Source organism: Charadrius vociferus, unplaced genomic scaffold (genome assembly GCF_000708025.1).
Source record: "Charadrius vociferus isolate BGI_N301 unplaced genomic scaffold, ASM70802v2 scaffold13, whole genome shotgun sequence".
Classification (NCBI taxonomy): Eukaryota; Metazoa; Chordata; class Aves; order Charadriiformes; family Charadriidae; genus Charadrius; species Charadrius vociferus.
The window spans coordinates 4,313,724-4,331,060 of record NW_009647763.1 but is presented as its reverse complement, the minus strand read 5'-3'; the positions used below and the strand labels follow the sequence as shown (position 1 = coordinate 4,331,060).

The 17,337-nt window shown below is 40.9% G+C and overlaps 1 protein-coding gene across 2 annotated transcripts; it reads right to left on the bottom strand.

Moving 5' to 3' along the window:
• Nucleotides 1-4,545: 4,545 nt before the first annotated feature.
• On the bottom strand, nt 4,546-9,932 carry DYNLT1 (dynein, light chain, Tctex-type 1). Of its 2 annotated transcripts, XM_009882315.1 has the most exons (5): nt 9,847-9,932; nt 6,931-6,972; nt 5,561-5,684; nt 5,264-5,341; nt 4,546-4,968 (listed from the first exon to the last, which is right to left on the bottom strand). In XM_009882315.1, the coding sequence occupies exons 1-5, from the start codon at nt 9,871-9,873 to the stop codon at nt 4,898-4,900; spliced, it is 342 nt and encodes a 113-aa protein (XP_009880617.1). In that variant the 5' UTR covers nt 9,874-9,932; the 3' UTR covers nt 4,546-4,897. The 2 variants fall into 2 exon arrangements, with proteins under 2 accessions (XP_009880617.1, XP_009880618.1); XM_009882316.1 differs by lacking the exon at nt 6,931-6,972 and having other exon boundaries at nt 4,549-4,968; nt 9,847-9,873.
• Between the last annotated feature and the right edge of the window lie 7,405 nt (nt 9,933-17,337).

The following is a 17,337-nucleotide window of genomic DNA, read 5'->3' as shown; positions in this document are numbered from 1 at the left end:
ATTTCTCTGCCCTGCTGCTGTAGAAAAGACTCTCGAAAGTACTGTTAATGTATTAGACAGAAAATGGTGCTGGCTTACACTAGGGAATTGTACTCATCATTGAACTAGTTTAAGCAGAAGAGTGCAATGAAGTCCTACTAGACTTGCTGAATCGTATTGAGGAAAAAGTAGATTTGTTCTGCTTTGGTGCAACAACTGCAATAACCTCTCCTGGTCGCTGTTCAAGATCATGAAGGGGAGACTTCACAGCATAGCAGTTTGCTTAGATAGGATCAAAGGAACTGCTTCATGTGGTTGCATCCTTTCTGTCATAGAATAGTTCAGATTAAATCAGTGCTCTGCTGAAGACAAGTGTGGTAAGATACTCTGTGTGTGTGAGGGAGAAAACTTTCTAAAATTATGTAGAGCTGTGAAATTTTTTGAGCATATTTGAAGTAAAAAACTTCCTGTACAAGGGATCATGTATTTGTTAGAAGCCAAAGCACTATCGTATGGCTAAAGCAAGGAAACTGCAGAGGGGTGAGGGGAAGATTGTTCCCTTTAATTTCTTAATTAATTGGTGTCAGTTTAGAAGACCATATAGGAAAACATTAAAGAAGCATTTCAAGTTAGAGGTGGCTTTTTTTTTTTCCAGTGAACTGTAGTAAACTGTACCTTCAGCACTTCCTTTTAGACTTTTTTTTTTAGCAAGTATGGGAAATACCTTTGTATGCTAAAAGAGGAGAGCCCATTCTCATTTTCACTATGAGGCTTACGGCTGTTTGAATTTGCAAAGTCAGACTTGGGAGCCAACTAGGCATCCTTTGCATACCCCAAATCCTTTTGACTTTCACTGGAGTAACAGCGGGTGAAGGAATTAGATCTTCAGAATTTGATATTTACATGATCCTTATATATTCAGATCTTTTTGGCTCTGATATTTAATTCTCATCTAAATTGTTCTGAAGAGAAAAGATGTTTGATTTGGCTGATGTACAAATTATTCTTATGTTTCTTATCACAGCTGGAACTGGTTGCTACAGTTAACCCTGAAATACAGTGTCATGCTTTGGGATTTCATTAACTAAAGAAAATGTTTTTCATCTAGCTTTGAGACGATAGGGTTTTTTCTAAGCTGTTTTCTTGCCGTTTTGTTTGCATTAACTTTTCTACATCACTACCTTTAAAATGGAAACAGGAAAGCTGAGAATGGGAAATGTGTATTTAAAATAAGTATCTTACTATGAAAATAGTGAGAAAATAGTTTCTCTGTTAATTTTTAGAGATTATATTTAAGCAATGTTTTCCATGCAAAATAGTTTTGTGTTGTGGAAGCGCTAGAGTGTAATGGTAAGCTTGGTCGAATTGCATCAAATTCAATGTACAGTAAAAAGGCAAAAGCAGTGAAGCAGATGAAGAAATAGTTTTGCTAGCAAGAAATCTCAATTTCACTCCTCTTATTTCCACAACTGGAAAGCAGAGACAGTATTTGAGGAATATTTACAGTACAGATTGTAAACAGCTTGGGAGTAGGTGGCATACATTCACCTCTGAGTAAAGCATTGTAACCTAAGGATGAAACAGAAGAGATCTGGATAAGAAACTAACCTGGCTTTCCTTTCATTACTCCTAAAGTAATTAAATATTTCCATCACTAGTGGAACTGTATAAAATGAGAAGAGTATGCAAAAAGGCCCCACAACATACAGTGTCCCTGCTCTAAAGGAGATGCCATCTATTAAATAACTGCAACCCTTCCACGTACACAATGATCAAGAGGAAATCAATAATCACTGAATATGAGCCATACACAGCAATAGTTTTCTGTAGTATTTGCTTTAAAAATTCAGTTGGAGTTGGCTGGAAACTTTCCTAGGACTGGCAAAGAATAGGAAGTGTAAGGCTTAACACCAGTAAGGAACAGCTAGTGCAACGGGACCCATGGCACTAATACTGGGGAAAATGGGAGGAGAGTTCCAGCTAGGAAGGATGCTAATCTGTTGTCTTTCTCTGAGCCAAAAGACAACTTTGTATCCACAGTCATGTAATTTTTCCCCCATTTCCTTTTGCTTATGCCAGTCATAACCTTTGCATTACTGTAAAATTTTTTTTAGAAGTTTGTAAATATGTAAAATGAAAATATGGAAAAATTGTGTACCAAAATGGTATAAAAATGTGTAAGATAAGTGCTCTGTTTAATGAGAAGCTGTAATTAAATGCTGCTTTGAGAAAGTGTGCATGAGGATGTGTTAAATATTCTATGTGTCTAGAAGTTGTGTTAATGACAGCAAATTATCCAATTATGTCGGAAACTTCATGCTAATATGGAATATGAAGGAAAACCCAATATTTTACTTCAAGCAAAAGTTGGGTATTGAGTTTCTTGAATGACTTCATGTGCATAATCATTGTTAAATATGTTCATAATAAAGTTTTATATCTTTATATTGTATCTTGGCTTTATTTTTCCTTCTAGTCAATAACCAACTGTACCATTTTCATAACTTACACATGTATTTTCTTACGCATATTTAAACTTGGTTCATTGCAGAAGGATGGGATCCAGGAGGCTCTGTCAGCACAGGTTAGCCAGGGAATTACATTTTGGGTTGGGTTTTTTGGTGCTTTTTTTTGCTTACCCTACTTGGGCTTGAAGGTGGAAGGAGGGACTGCTAATTTTCCTAAGGAATACGTAAGCCAGTTTACAAAGGGGAACTGGCACTATCAAATGGCTTAACAGTGGCTTTGCAAAGCCCGCTGTGGGGATGCTGGCAGTAGAACTTCCCTGGTGAATGTTAGCGCCGGCTCCCTTTCTGCCAAAGGTGCGTGCTTCATGTAGGCTGTTGTCAGATGCCTCTGCCAGGAGGGCTGGAACTTCTACTTACCCTGCAATGATGCGTCCTCTCGGCATGCCCAGGAAGGGCTGCCCCACCTTCAACCCACTGGCCAGTAATAAAAAAAAAGGTTTAGAGATGCTGAAGTCATTCCTCTCATTCTTATAGCTCTGTATCTTCCAAGAGTCTGCTCGTAGCTGGCAGACTGCAAAAGCGATCAATCAGCTGTCACCTTCCATTTGGGATGATGATATTCCTTGTATAAACTTGAGGAGAGACTGAAATCTCATTGTGTGCTGAATAAAATGGCTGTAAACATCTCTGCACAAGTATATATGCAACTTACTCCTGCTTTAATGGCAGAGAGGGCAGTTAACTTTGAAGCCATTTCCATTAGGTTTCAGTTAAAATAATTAATGGTGGAAGACAGGTCATACTCATCTGTGGCATTTACACAAATGATAGAACCCCCCCCTACTCCCCTCCAGATTAGGGCTGACAGGCTAATGATTTCTACAGCTGTAGGCACGTGAAGAGCTGTGGCAGTAAGCTAGAGCCAGGAAACAGAGACTGACTTTATGATTACCTTACTGACTACTCCAGCACACAGTTTGTGCTAATGTTTTGGTTTGGATTCAGTATGAAAACACCACTGATAACACATTGTTTTAGTTGTTGCTAAGTGACTTTTATGTTAGTCAAGGACTACTTCAGCTTCCCATAGAACAACACACCCAAACCTGCTGACAAAAGCAACTTTTTTTCCCAACTGACAGCAGAAATGGATCGGAAGGAGGAGGGTTGAAGCCCTGCACAGAGTTTTCTACAATCTGTCTGGATACACTCGGTAGCGTTATCACAGCGAGCACCCCCCTGCACCTACCATTTGATTTTTCAGTATTATGTCTTTCCAGATTGTGGAAACATACTGTCATATCAGCAGTCACCTCACTCTAAACAGCTTTAGTTGAGAGCTGGATTCTGAAAACATTTGACAGGGCTTCCTAAATATAAGCAGAGGCAGGTCCCTCTGACTCTGGCCCAGAAATACCCTCCCATACTTGCTTTGTAAATAGTTCTTTCAACTTCACTAGCAGTCAGCTACTGCTTAAGGAAGCGGCACAGCAGTTCACAGAGGTAGTCTGAAATTCATAGCATGCTCCCATTTCTTTAATTAGCTGACAAAGAAAACCTTATCCAAGCCTATGCCGGAAACTTGTTTTACTTGTTATTCCTCTGCAGGAGACTTATTAACCTGTTGCTTAGTCGTGTCACCTTGATGCAGTTTTTTCCCCCTTTCAGAAAGGGTCATGTTTCACCAACTATCAGAACTCATCACACTATCAGCAAAATCAACACAGAAGGTAGCAGCTGAGTTCAAGACCTACTTAACACATGTAATTGGCTGCAGTAGTGAACGATTACCTGTATAGAACTTGCTGAGCACTTCTAGAAAGTGAAAAACTTATCTGTTTTTGTCTAATTAAGACAGTTATTTCTGTTATCGTTCCATGCCCTAAATACCGTATAATCAGATTAAACAGGTCCCAAAAATGCAGCCAAGGTAAGTTCTGATAAACATTAGCTCATTTTCTTACAATTTAGTTGTGACTTTGGCAAAATTATGGAAGTGCTTTGTATTCTGGTACATACCTCAACTACCTTGAGAAGAATTTGAACTTTTTTTTTTTTAATAACAGAAGAATTAAGTTTAAATGAATCACACCAATGGTTATGAATTTCAATAATTTAATGCTAACCAAAAGTACAAAGTGTGAAAGTTGGTGTCTCATTTCTATTGGTCTTAAAAAAGAAATCTAGAGAAAGTGTTTACACTGCAGCAGATTTCAGTATTAGCACCTTGAAGAGAAGTTCTTGAAGTGTTAAGACAATACGGCAACACTGGTACAATACTAAGTACAAACATAAACCATGTAACAGCACGTTTTCACATTTCTATGTTTGAAAAAAAGGTACTTAAAAAGTACATTAAAAACAGAAGTTGTTCAGTGTATTCACAGTTTGAGTAGAGATGGAATCAAGTGCTGGAGTAGAAAAGAGAAGGATGAATGATTCCAAGGCAATTATATTGCAAGTCCAAAGGCACTGACAATACAGTACATAGTCTTATTCTCCCATCTCACAGTGCAGGTTCCTACAAACACAAAAAAGGGTTTCAGAGACAGAAGAATGTTACAGTGATTAAATGCATGCCCTTATATGCATGTTTGTAATTGCTTCATTAAGAATCTTAAGAATGAAGCTTTCACAACAGCAAAGCATTTCATATATAGCAGAGTTAGCATCACAGCCACATGGAAAAAATACCAAACTGTGTGCTGTTACTCCAAAACCATAGCACTTGGGAAAAAAGAAAAGTACGCTGCCTCATCTTGAGGAGCGTAGCATTAAAGTTGCAAGCTTAAAGATCCAACAGTTGTGTTCCTTACCATCACTGGAGTTGTCCCAGAAGCAAGAGCTTGCTGTATGTAGCCCAGCACCATTCTTTTGCATAATCACGCAGGTCACTGTTAGTCAGGAGAGAAGCTTTTATTAATTTATCACTAACTTTAACTAACGTTTAGCTACATTTTTGCTTAGCATAGTACATACGTACACACATAGGCATATATACATGCTTATGAGTAGTTTACAGACAGGGCGCTTGCTAAGGTCTTCCCTCACCCCCTACCTATCAGCGCACTTGACTGTACCAGCTTTAACAGAGAGGAGAAAGTTGAGCTCACCAATGTACTTGAAAGGCTTCCCCAGCTTTGTGAGTTGGCTTAACGTTTGCTCCACCACACTTGTTGTCCACTGGTTCACCTTGCTGTGCTGGTAGGCATTGCCACCTATCGCACTTTCTATGGCCTGTTGGTGACAAATACATAAAATAAGCTGCACTGTTGTCAATCTGCAAGACACCCATGAACCCATTCCAACGTGGAGCACTAAAGATGAAACCCCATAACCACAGAAAAAAATCCTAAATACTGCTCGTAAATACTGATTCTTGGAAGTGGTCTCAATTAAAACCTACACTTGCAGGTCAGAGTTTGCGCCAGGCATAGGGGAAATTATCATAGATTCCATCTTCCCTTCATTTTGTGTTATTTTGTTTATTTGTATTTCCTATCCTAATATCCTGAAGCCAGAGTTATGAAAAGGGTCTTTTTAAAGTCTCATTTAAACAGTCCTGATCATTTAAACAGTCCTGAAGAGACTGAAAAAATGCACACAACAATGGCTCGTACACACATATTCTTCTATGGAAATGAACTTCAGATTTTTCAGCAGAATGATTTTTGGGAAACAAAACCCCAAATCAAAACAAAAGACCCATGTAGTTGCTGGTTACTAATAGAGCAGAAGCCTTCAGCAAAATAATCCATTTTACTTTGGAGGATAGTTTCCCCTTTAAGATACAAATAAAAGTATCTTAAAGCTGCATGTTTTTCATCAATACATTTTTTTCCTTGCAGAAATTATTTAAAAAATAACCACAAAACCATTTCAGATTCAGAAGAGACAGGAACATGTATTAAAGCATGCATATACAATTTACAGTGCTTGACAGTTTGACCAAAACAGTTGGTTTGTAACAAGATAAAGATCGCACTAGTCTACTCTTCAAGAGGAATTCTAGACACAAAAAATAAATCCCTCTGGAAATTTTCTAGACAGGAAATTCATGTTTCTTAGCAACAAGAATAGTTCAATCATTTCAAACAAACAAGAACTCATATTGGAGGAAAAACATCTCAAAAGAACACAATAACATGCGTATACAGAGAGCCTATAAAAAAACGCTATATGTTACTGAAACATAAAATCTATCGCTATAGGGCTTAACATACAACATCCCCCTAGGGATACACTGCAACCAGAGAGGAGCATATGAAATTATTTTCTGTTGCATTTGTAATACATATCACAACCAAAGCTAGGTATCATTTCCACCTAAAGTATGTACATTGGTTAAATCAACAACTATCTACACTTTGATAGCAACCTATCTAGAAAATCTGTTACATATCAGTTATCAGATTTTCTCAAATGGCTTTTAGCACACAGCATACTATACTCTCACACCAACAAAATGAAAATATTAGTTTACCTCTTTAATGATGCTACTGACTTCATCAACAACAAAGGAAGTCTACAAAAAAAGTAGAATATTTAAATAATCAGTGGACACGTTCTTCTGTTAACAGAATTCAAGCTTTATTAAGAATATGCACTGGAAGCTTAATTTATGCTTGTCAGATTTCTTGCAAGTCAGAAGATACCCAGTCTTCCTTTATTTGCTCATACATACTCTGGTTCCTTGAACCCAATCAAGTTACCTTTCATGACATTGCTAAGAATGTTAACAGATGAACTAATATTGGCTAGCTTTTTCAGTCAAAGTTTTCAAATTTTAATTTGAAAGCTTGCACGGTGGGGTTGCAGAGATAACCTCCATGTGCAGACACAGCTTACAGTTAAATGAAACCAACATCTCCAGGGCACTGATGCGGACAAAACGTCAATTCACAACTCAAGGAAAAGCTGTCATGACAATTTCAGCTGGGGATAAGACGATGACTGCCCCTTGGAAACCAAAGGGGAAATGTAGCTTGCTGGATGTCCCACCACCTTCAGCCTTCTCTCGGGCTCCAGGGAGTAGAGATTAAGCATGTGGAATGGGGACAGAGAAGGTCCCAATATTCTACTAATCTTAAAACTACTAACTGTTGTATTGTATGGTTAGTACGTTTTCCTGTTTTAGGAAAACAGGGGCAGCTGTTCAAATGGACAGGGAGCCCTAACAGGCGGGATCATGCACGGTGTGGCTGTGACCCAGGCACCGCGTTTTTGCTACAGGTATCTCACAGCCTCACCTCACAAACCAGAAGAAAGGAACAAGAAAAAAGAAATGCACGTAACAGCAAACTGAATAAAGTTTTCAAAATTAACCTAATCAAGCATATGTTGACTGAGTTTTCACTGGGAGGTGTGTCAGCTTCTCCAGCTGGCAAACACAAATAACAGCATAATTCGGGTGTGCAGGCACAATGTAGTTACACCTGCTCAGGAGAATTTTAGCATTATATGCATCAAACATTTGGTCAGAAGATGAACAGTCTAGTCACCTGCAATGACAAGCAACATTCAGAAACATGCGAGCAGCTAAGTGTTCTCCCCGACAGAAGAAACAGCACAGCCCGCGAGACGTGCATGCAATGCCTTTTCTGTAACTATTCAGAAGCAACAACTTACTCACACACTTCAACATTTTTAAAAGCTTTTATGTGCTGTGGGGCAAAGTGGCTTTTATTTTCAGCTTCTTGACTTCAATTTAGTTTCAATATGCCCCATTTGTTTTCACAGTACTGAATTGTACGGGTGCTTACATTTAAGGTGCACCACCATATTTAATCAAATAAGAGCTGTAATTATCAAAATATCCTTTCCCATACAGCATAGGTTAAGAATACACACGCCAGACATACTGGCAGACATGAAGCATGCTGTCAGGCAAGATGATAAACCAGATACAGATTTTTCTTCACAAAGTCTAGAACTCTGCTCAGAAATGCCTTTGAGTGAGCACAAACACGGTGCACCACAGTAAACTGAATTAAATCCAACCCAAGTTCTCAAAGGTATTTAGATATCTAATTTGTCTGGAAACAAGTGGGAAAGAGCCATAGATACATTTGTGAATTTGGTTCTAGTTGCTGTTACTTCCTGACCCTCTCCCTTTTTTAAGGATGAGAGTGTATGGGTTTAGATGTACAAGAAAACAGAACATACTGTGACAGTCCTCATATCCAGTTTTGTGATTTGCCTGCTGTAACTGACTTGCCAAATAATACAACACTATTCCATCCTTTAATAAGATTTTGTGTTAAAAAAATAAAGGGGGAAAAAAAAATCATAAGTCTTGTGATTGCTCTGAGCTACTCCTTGGGCTCAAGGAAAGCAGATGCGATGTTTCCAATACCTTGTTTAAAAGGGGTGCTCCGAGGCAACAAATACAAACTGCAAAGTAGTATCATTTTTGAGTAATACTGAAGACATTTCTGAAAACAACTATAAGACTACCATGTAAGTATGTTAATTATAATTTTTAAAAAAATATCTGTAGCTGTCTAACACAAGCCAGGCCCAACAATCAGGACACGGCTTTTAGGATAGCACAACCTTGACACACCTTCACCCCTCACACTGCTTCGCTATTGTCTAAACAAGTCACAATGCAGCTGTTGAAGAAAAACGCAGCAAATTGCCACAGCTCAGAAAAACTGTCCCTCTGCAAGGCCAATACTTGCTGGGCAGTTGAGATGAAGGGTCTCACGATGAAGAAAGAGACCCTTAATTTATCTGCCTTTGTATCTTCGTTAATGGGGTATATAATGGAACAGCTGTCTCATTACCACGCCCGGAGCATTCAGACTATCTGCTTGAACGCTTCTCTCCGCACAAAAATCGCTTGTTCGAGTCTTCCTCACGCTGATCTAAACCAGGGCCGGCCCAGCCCTCCGCACCACAGCCCCGCTGCTTCACCCTGCGGCCGCAGCCAGAGCCCACCACACCCCCCGAGCATCTTCGCCGCCGCATCTGCAGCGGCAGCTTGCGGGAGGGAAGCAGGCGCGGGCAAGAGGAGCCCAGCGAACACCCGAAATGCAGACGAGGCGCTGGCCCACCGGCCCGGCCGGTAGCCACATCGGGGCACGGCGAGCTCCCGGCACGGCCCCGGCTCGCCCGGCGCCGGGGGGTGGGGGGGGTGGGGAGGCAGCGGGGCCGGGCGGCAGGAACAAAGGCTGGGCCTGCCTCCAGCCGTTGCCTGGGACGCACGGCTCGGAGACAACGCCCACCCCCGCCGTCACCCCGGGGGAGGGCCGCAGGGGGCCGGAGGGGTCCCAACAGCCCCGGGGGACACCGAGGGGTGGGGTCCGGGGCGGAGAGGTATCGCCCAAGCCCCTCCACCGGCCCTCAGCCTCCCGAAAGGCGAGGCCCCAAAGCCGCCCTCCCCCCGGCCCGTTACCTCCTCCCCCGACTGGAAGTCGTCCATCTTTCCCGCTCAGATTCCCTCACGCCGCAACGGACACCCGGCACCAACCGCCCCCCGCCCTCCTTCGCCGCCGCTCCCCACGCGGCGGCCGCTACTCGCAAGAGCGCCTGCGCCTCCGGCTCCACGGCCCCACCCACCTCCCGGGCTGCACCGCCCGCCGCGCTTGCGGAGCCGCTCTACGCCTGCGCGCCCGCCTCCGCTCGGGTTCCGTACGGCCCGGAGTCTTCCCGCCCTTCCCGCCCCGGACGGCTGGCAGTGCGCATGCGCACTCCTGTTCCCGCCTCCCGCCGCCGCTCCCTTTACGCCTGCGCAATGCGCTCTCTGCGTGCCGGGCGCGTAGCAACGGCGGGGTGCTACCGCCGCCGCTCGCCAAGATGGCGCCGTTTCCATAGCGACAGCGCGGAGGCGTTTAGGCGGGACTAGCTCGGCGGGGGGGTGGGACCGCCACGGCGTTATCCAACGCCCCGGAGCCCGGGGCTGAGAGCGAGAGGGAGAAGGCTGTTCGCCGCGGTTGTGTTCTCCGTATGGATGGATTTGCCGCTTGTGCTCCGCGGGTGCGCCTGAGGGCGGAGGGGTGGATCCTGGCAGGCCTTCCCCTAGGAAGGGGGATCTGCTGCTTGTTTCTGGAAACAGAGCATGGAAAGAAGGCCTGAGCATGCCATGTATGCCCAGGGACTGAACAAAAAAAAACAACATGGAAAGTCATGAAGAATATGTGTATTGTTACAGTTCTAAGCAGATCCCGTTATTTTTAGCAGCCAGAATTGACATCTGGACAATGAAATTAAAGGGCACACTTTTCATAGGGTTGTTTTTTACAGACTTTGTCTGTGTGTGCAGTGTTGTCCTGGTTTGAGTGACACAGCACTAATTTCTAATACTTGAGAAAATGCACTTTTAGAAGACTCTAGTGTCTGAATTTGTGAAAATATTTACTTTATAGCCAGCTATGGTATGTGGGTTTCAAGGTCTCAGTGTTTTTGAGCTCCTCAGGTGCAGGGATGAGGAGAAGCGAGACCTGAGCACTTGACCCACGCTGGCCAACAGGGTCATTTCATACCATGAACGTCACATTCACCATAAATTAGAAAGTTTGCTGAGAAGCTCTTTCACCCTTGATGACTGCTATCCTGAGAACTTCTTGCCCCAGTGCCAGGCTCCTGAGCCCTTTCCCTTCCTCCTGAAGCCACAGCGCTCGCAGTGTCCCAGATTTGCTGTCCGCTGCTGGGAGTGCACGGTTTCCCACTGATAAAATTGGCTGAGTATAATCCTTGTATATTTGATATTGGTGTCAGGGTTAATATTGCTTCTTTAGTATTATTAATGTTAATTATTTAGTCTTATTCTATTAAATGTTTATATTTCAGCCCTTGGGTTTCCTTGTTTCCTTGTTTTTCCCTGATTCCCCTTCCCGGGTTGGGGAGGGGATCATCAGGTGATAGAATAATTGTCCAAACAACAATAAATTGTTGTGGGTTTCTCAAACCGTCACAAGTGTTTACAGATTGCCCAAATTACTGATGATACCAACCACCAAGAGATGATGTAAACAGTGGAAGATCCTCTTCAGCTTCAGAGTGTGCCCTCTGTTCCAGGCCTGGCTCCGGGGCGGACATCGGCCCTACGCTTTGGCCTTGTCTCCAGTCCCCTGTCAGGTCCTGCCTCCTCCTTCTCCTGCAGAAGACGACCCTGACTGGTCACCTCATTTTGGGTCTGCGTGGGCACCCTGCGGGCAGCACCCGCTCTGCCCACCCCGCTGGGATGCAGCGGGGGCTGTGGCTGGATGCTGATCTCGCCCTTGGCCCTCCTCTGAGCCCTGCCTGCCATCCCTGCTCCCGCCAGGCAGAAAGCAGAGGCACAACAGTGAGGCCTATGGGAAGGCGGAACAAGTGGTGCTTGCTTCAGCCAAAAGAATAAAAGGCTATAACTTGGTTATATTTCTCGCATGTATAAAAAAACTGCAGCAGTTTTCCATGTCCAGGGGTGAGAGGGGGAAAATACAATGAGTTAAAAGCGTGGCAGTTAAGGCTTTGGTTAAATATTAGGGGAAAGCTGGTAGTAGGACTAACATTCATCAGCCTGGAATTGTGATACTACAAATCTGTTGTTGTGGGTAGTTACAATCCCCAGGTTATTTCTGGTCTTTCATTTAGTTAAAGATTTGCCTGAAATGAAGGCCCAAGATCATCCAAATATCCTTTGTTGAGTATAGCTCTGTACCCCACAAACTGTTGCTTTCTCTGCAGTGATACAGGTGAAGAAGATGATTGAAATTGACATACACAGGTGGAAATGTTTGAATGTATTTAACTTAAGGTTATAAAATTGCAGGCTGTTTAATTTTGCCATGTGAATGGAATGTGCTTTGTTTAATTTTAACTAAAAATAGTATTTCTTAAAATACCCAAAATAGTAAGAAGGGCTTCTGCATTGTACCTACAGTTTATCTGGTAGAGCCAGGAACAAGAAAGGAGATTGACCTGCAAGAACAGCTTCTCTTCTTTTCCAGGCTTCAAAATAATTTGGATGTAATTTTGAACTTTGTTACTCACACTTGTTTATGTAATAGAATGAATTGGGATATCCAATGCAAATAATATTTTAACTTTCAGATTTCCAGTTGTAAGGTAAAATAATTTTCTTCTTTTAATGGATACATAAAAAAGGAATTATTTTGAACTTTTATCTATACTGATTGCTTTGTTGTTCAGACCTGCATAGGAAACTATTTTGATTCCAGGAAAGAACTGTTTATGATACAAGCAGAGTTTTCTGTGTGAGTCCTGGGGATGTTGAGGTTTAGTAGTATTTTCACATCTATAGTATCAGAAAAAGAAATTATGTAGAACTCAAAGCCACTTCTCTTCCTGTGTGTGGCCTGAAGACTAAGTATTTTGATGATATCAGTCAGCTTTTATAGTCTCTTGTGCTGAGTCTCTTTTTAATGTTAGAAAAATGAACAATTTCTCTTTGATTGCTAGTTGCTGTCACTGGTAACAAAACCAGAGACTTGGCAAAAGCTGTTGTAACCTTAGAGCTCTTCTTTGAGTGCGTTTGCTTTTAGATCTTTTGTGGATGCTCCTCTGTACGTACATCAGTCTAATTTTGGTGCCCAAAGGAAGGAAAGGGGGTGGAGAACAGCCACCATTTTTCTTTAAGAATAGATAAGTAATAAGAAAGCTACTCATGTCTTAAAAGTGGGGTACTTCCAAGCATCTTTCTTTGATGGCTGCTGAAAAGGTAAGGACATTGTTTTACTCAGTTCTATATGACTTTGTACAGGGGGGTGCATTTTTACTTACTGGGATAGTTTTTAGACTGCAAAGATTTCATGGAGACACTACAATTGGAACTTTAAAAACTGGGGGGGTTGTGTTTGGTTGTGTTTTTTTTGGTGTTTTTTTTTTTTTTTACTTGAAGTGCTGGGGTGGGATGTTATTAAAACCGCAAGACATAACTTCGGTAAAACATTATGAAAGAAGTTATAAGTAGTTTGCATGTGTGTATGCAAGGATGTGAAAATAAAACTGATAAAACTGTTGCAGCCAGGTAGTATAAAATAACACTTTTAATTTTCTTAACAAAGAATAAGTTTATGCGATTGGCCTCTGCAGAATAGAAAATAGCCATAAATTTGAGGAGCTTTTGTGATTATTTTTATTCTGAACCTCCTTAATCTGTGTCCTAGCTACTGATGTATTACATCTATCTTCTGGGTTAATGGAAGAAGTAATCCAATTATCTTGAGTCAATGAAGGCTGTGACTTTAGAAGATCAGTTTATTTATATTTATTTAATTGTCATTATTTTGCTAATGCTTAAGGCTCTGAAAGGATATCAATAACACATTACATGTAAAATTGCTTTGAGAAAAAGTAGCTTGCTAAGTCAGGCATTTCTAAGTTCAAAAACTTAAAAAATAAGATACCTTTTGCAAACTTAATCTTATCTTAGGTAGGCCTTTTGATTACTCTTCAGTTACATAACATACTATTTTAGCCTGATACAAAAGAAAAAAGCTGGTCTGCTGAGATTGCACTGTGCGGGTGCATGCCTCCCTCTCCTAAGACGTGACCACGTTGATCGTCCCATCTCCTTTACGATGGCTTTGAGACTTTACGTGATAGTTTCAGAAAGCTACTGATCTGTCTGCAAGGTGTCTGATGCTGGATTTTTTTAAATACGTAATTTAAAATAATGCTTGAACAAAATTTTAAGTGAGCTTTGTGCTGAAAAGGGAGAAGTGTTGTGGTATTTGTTAAAGAGGTTGCTGTTGCTTTTGGTTTTACATACAAGATGCTTGGCTTTGAGGTTCGCTGACTGCGTAAAACAGCTGGCTAGCTCTATTTGATGGGTAACCATGAAAGGAGGGCATCTCTGAAGGTTTTTAAGATTGTTTTTCCCCATCAAGTAACGTCATTACTGAAAACACCACTTCTTTATTACTACAAGAAAACTAATGTAATGCAGACAGCTTTGGTGTTAGAAAAACTCTGTTTTCAGTTAGGAGACTAGAGAGCTTTTCAGTCCAATTTTAATTTCTCTGTGAAATGATTATGAGCTCATGTCTGTTGTGGGATGCAAGGATTATCCCCCCCATTTTGGGGGATATAGTACTTTATTTGTTCTTAAAGCTACCTTGTCATTAAGCTAGATTTTGAATTATCTTTGAATGTGCAAGAAACATTGACAGAACACAAAAATTATCTGAGCGTAAATCTTCATGAAGATTAAAAAAAACCACCCCAACACAACTGTAGGAATGTTGAGATGCAATATTGACAGAGCTGTTGGCTACATGATGTGTTTTAAGCTTTATTCTGTGCAGCCTGTGATGATCATGCCCAGCAGTTGAGAGCACCACAGTGGCTTTTTCCCTCTCTGCATAGTGCAGATACTGTAGGACGTAGGGCCCCTGGCACTTCTCTCTGCAGTAAGCTTGTTCCATCGTTTGGTGCCAGAAGATGATCCTAGTCTTTCCATGCTACTCCCAGTTGGCAGCCTACTGCTGGCATTAGATTCAGTGCTTATGATTTATCACTGTGAGTAGGATATGGAGTGTAGCAATAGGCCAGCTGGTTTTGATGGTGGTGTTTGTGGTCTCACTGATGGGCCGAGGTTGAATGCCCTTCTGAAGAATCCTGCCTTGGCTAGGGCAGAAATCATGTCTCCCAGGGGAAACTGCTGTGAGCAAGACAAAGTGGAAATAAGGGGAGGCTCCAAGCTGTTCCTTCTCTCACACCATTTAACTTTGTGCAAGCTTAAATAGCTGAAAACATGGATTTTTAAAAATGTGTATGCATCTCTAAATAAGATTCTGTATGCCCACAATATTTTTCATACCCTAAGATGTTATCTGAAACCCATTTCCCAAATAAAACGAGCTTGAAATATGGAAAATTTTGTGCCATTCTGTGAAGGAGGGAGGTAGTCTTTTTTTTAAAGTATTTGAAGGAGATATCAAATAGCAACTATTTCTGTGCTTGCTTAACTGCAGATGTTGCTTTTAGTAACTGTTTTACAGTGGGACATTCTTAATAGCTTTGCAAAACATTCATATATTTTCTTTAAGATCACTAGAGCAGTTTTATTGGATCCACCTAATAATGACTATCATGAATTTGCTAGCTTTTACTGGTGCTTCAGTGGGATTTTCTGATTACGTTGTAGGCGTGCTAGTCTTTGAAAATACTAGGAGTTTATAGAAAGTGTAACTTACACTGTAATGGGTGTTTTGGTATCCTGTATAGCACAGAGGTCCCCGCATTTGTACTGACTGCTCTTTCAGATTGTATTGACTTAAATGGAGCTCAAGGCTCTAAACATGCTCATCAATCCTGAGCTGTGAGGTATTTTTGAGGTAAAAGATGAAAGCAGGTGAATGATGCAGGGGCCTTTGAAAATTACATATATTTGTGTTAAAAAAATTGCTCAGGCTTTTTTGGTTTCAACTGAGTAATTTCCTGTGAAATTGCATCAGTAAGGAAATAAAATATGATTAGGCCTATCTATGTCTCTTTTGTTTCCACAGGAAACCAATCTCTTTTTTTTTTTTTTTCTTTGTTAACACTACTTCTGTGAAATGCTTTGTCCTTTTGGTGTTGAAGGGTTTAATGAAAAAATATAAAAGAATGGAATGCATTCTGTTTATAAATACAAACCATCACCTGCTTTTTTTGTGTGAAATTAGGTAACAATTGGAGCAAGCTGTATGTAAAGTGATTTCCTGCACCAACAAAAATAAGTTGTCACTATATATCTGAAGTTTTGTTCTTTGATTTTTTTGTTGTTGTTGTATTGTTGTTGGGTTTTTTAAAACTTAAAACTCACAGTATTTTAAAATAATGATCCATCAGTGCAGATAGTTGGTCACATTCTCAGCTGAGGTCCATCAGTAGGTGATTTGGGAAAGCTTTAGCTTTCTGTCCTAGCGTCTAGAGCTTCTATCTAGAGCCTGACTGCATGTATTTAGTTCAGGTTACGTTTGAAACACTTAACCTGTTTTCATATACACATCTTTATTATTTGGTGTACCATAAGTGGAACTCTCTTACATTTCTTGTAATACACATTAGACAGTGGTATTAAAACTGAATATGGTGTGTAAGCTGAATTAGATTGAATAATCATTTTTTTTTCTGCTTTGCTGCAAAGAATATTAAAATTATTTTCTATTTTAGTGAGAGTTTTACAAAAGTGAAGGTCAGAATATCCAAAATACAGTTGTGATTCTGTTTTAATTCTATACTTGTCATATATTTGTACATTAACATCATCAGTTTGGGGCAAAAATTGTTAGTGCATTGAGCTGGAAATAATATATATCTTAACTCTTTAGTGTTTATGTGTATTAACAAAGATAATTGGTTATTAAACTGTTTATCTAGACTTAACAGACATAGGTAATGGATAGAAGTGACTCAGAGTGTCTTTCCCTCTTTCCTCTTAGGCTTCTGATGTTTTGGCTTCTCAGTAAGATGAGATTAGAAAGGGGCATTTCTGCCTCAACCAATATGATTTCTAGTCATGGGGCCTGTAGGCCTGTGTTCAAAACTAACTTAAGCTTTCTTCCTTATTGGTTGTTTTACGTTGACTGTACAAAAAACGGGAGGGTACGTAGCTGAGTGTTAATGGACAATATGGTGAGAGCATCTGAAGAACGGGACTGTCTTAAAACCTCTCCTGTGTCTGAATTAATGCATGAAAGGTCTGAGTATAGCAAAATGTGGTCTTCACATACTATTTGCAAGGTTTTGAAGAGGTGAGGAGAAGAATTAATAATATGTATTCTTTTTTTCCCTAGGCCTGAAAATCCCAGATCTACAGGACCAAATAAAAAAAAAAAAAAACACCACTATTCCCCGACTCCTTTACATCATCTCTTGGCAAATTGTCTCTCCATCTGGTGTCAATTAAAGCCCTATCTGGGACCTTGCTGCCAGCTCTCATCTCTTTGGAACCGCT

Excerpts from the sequence above, each read along its gene's own strand:
- DYNLT1 (XM_009882315.1), bottom strand. The coding sequence starts at position 9,873 with ATGGACGACTTCCAGTCGGGGGAGGAG. Across the intron at positions 6,973-9,846 it reads ACTTCCAGTCGGGGGAGGAG|ACTTCCTTTGTTGTTGATGA; the intron begins GTAACGGGCCGG and ends CTTTTTTTGTAG. Across the intron at positions 5,342-5,560 it reads GAAGCCTTTCAAGTACATTG|TGACCTGCGTGATTATGCAA; the intron begins GTGAGCTCAACT and ends CCTGACTAACAG.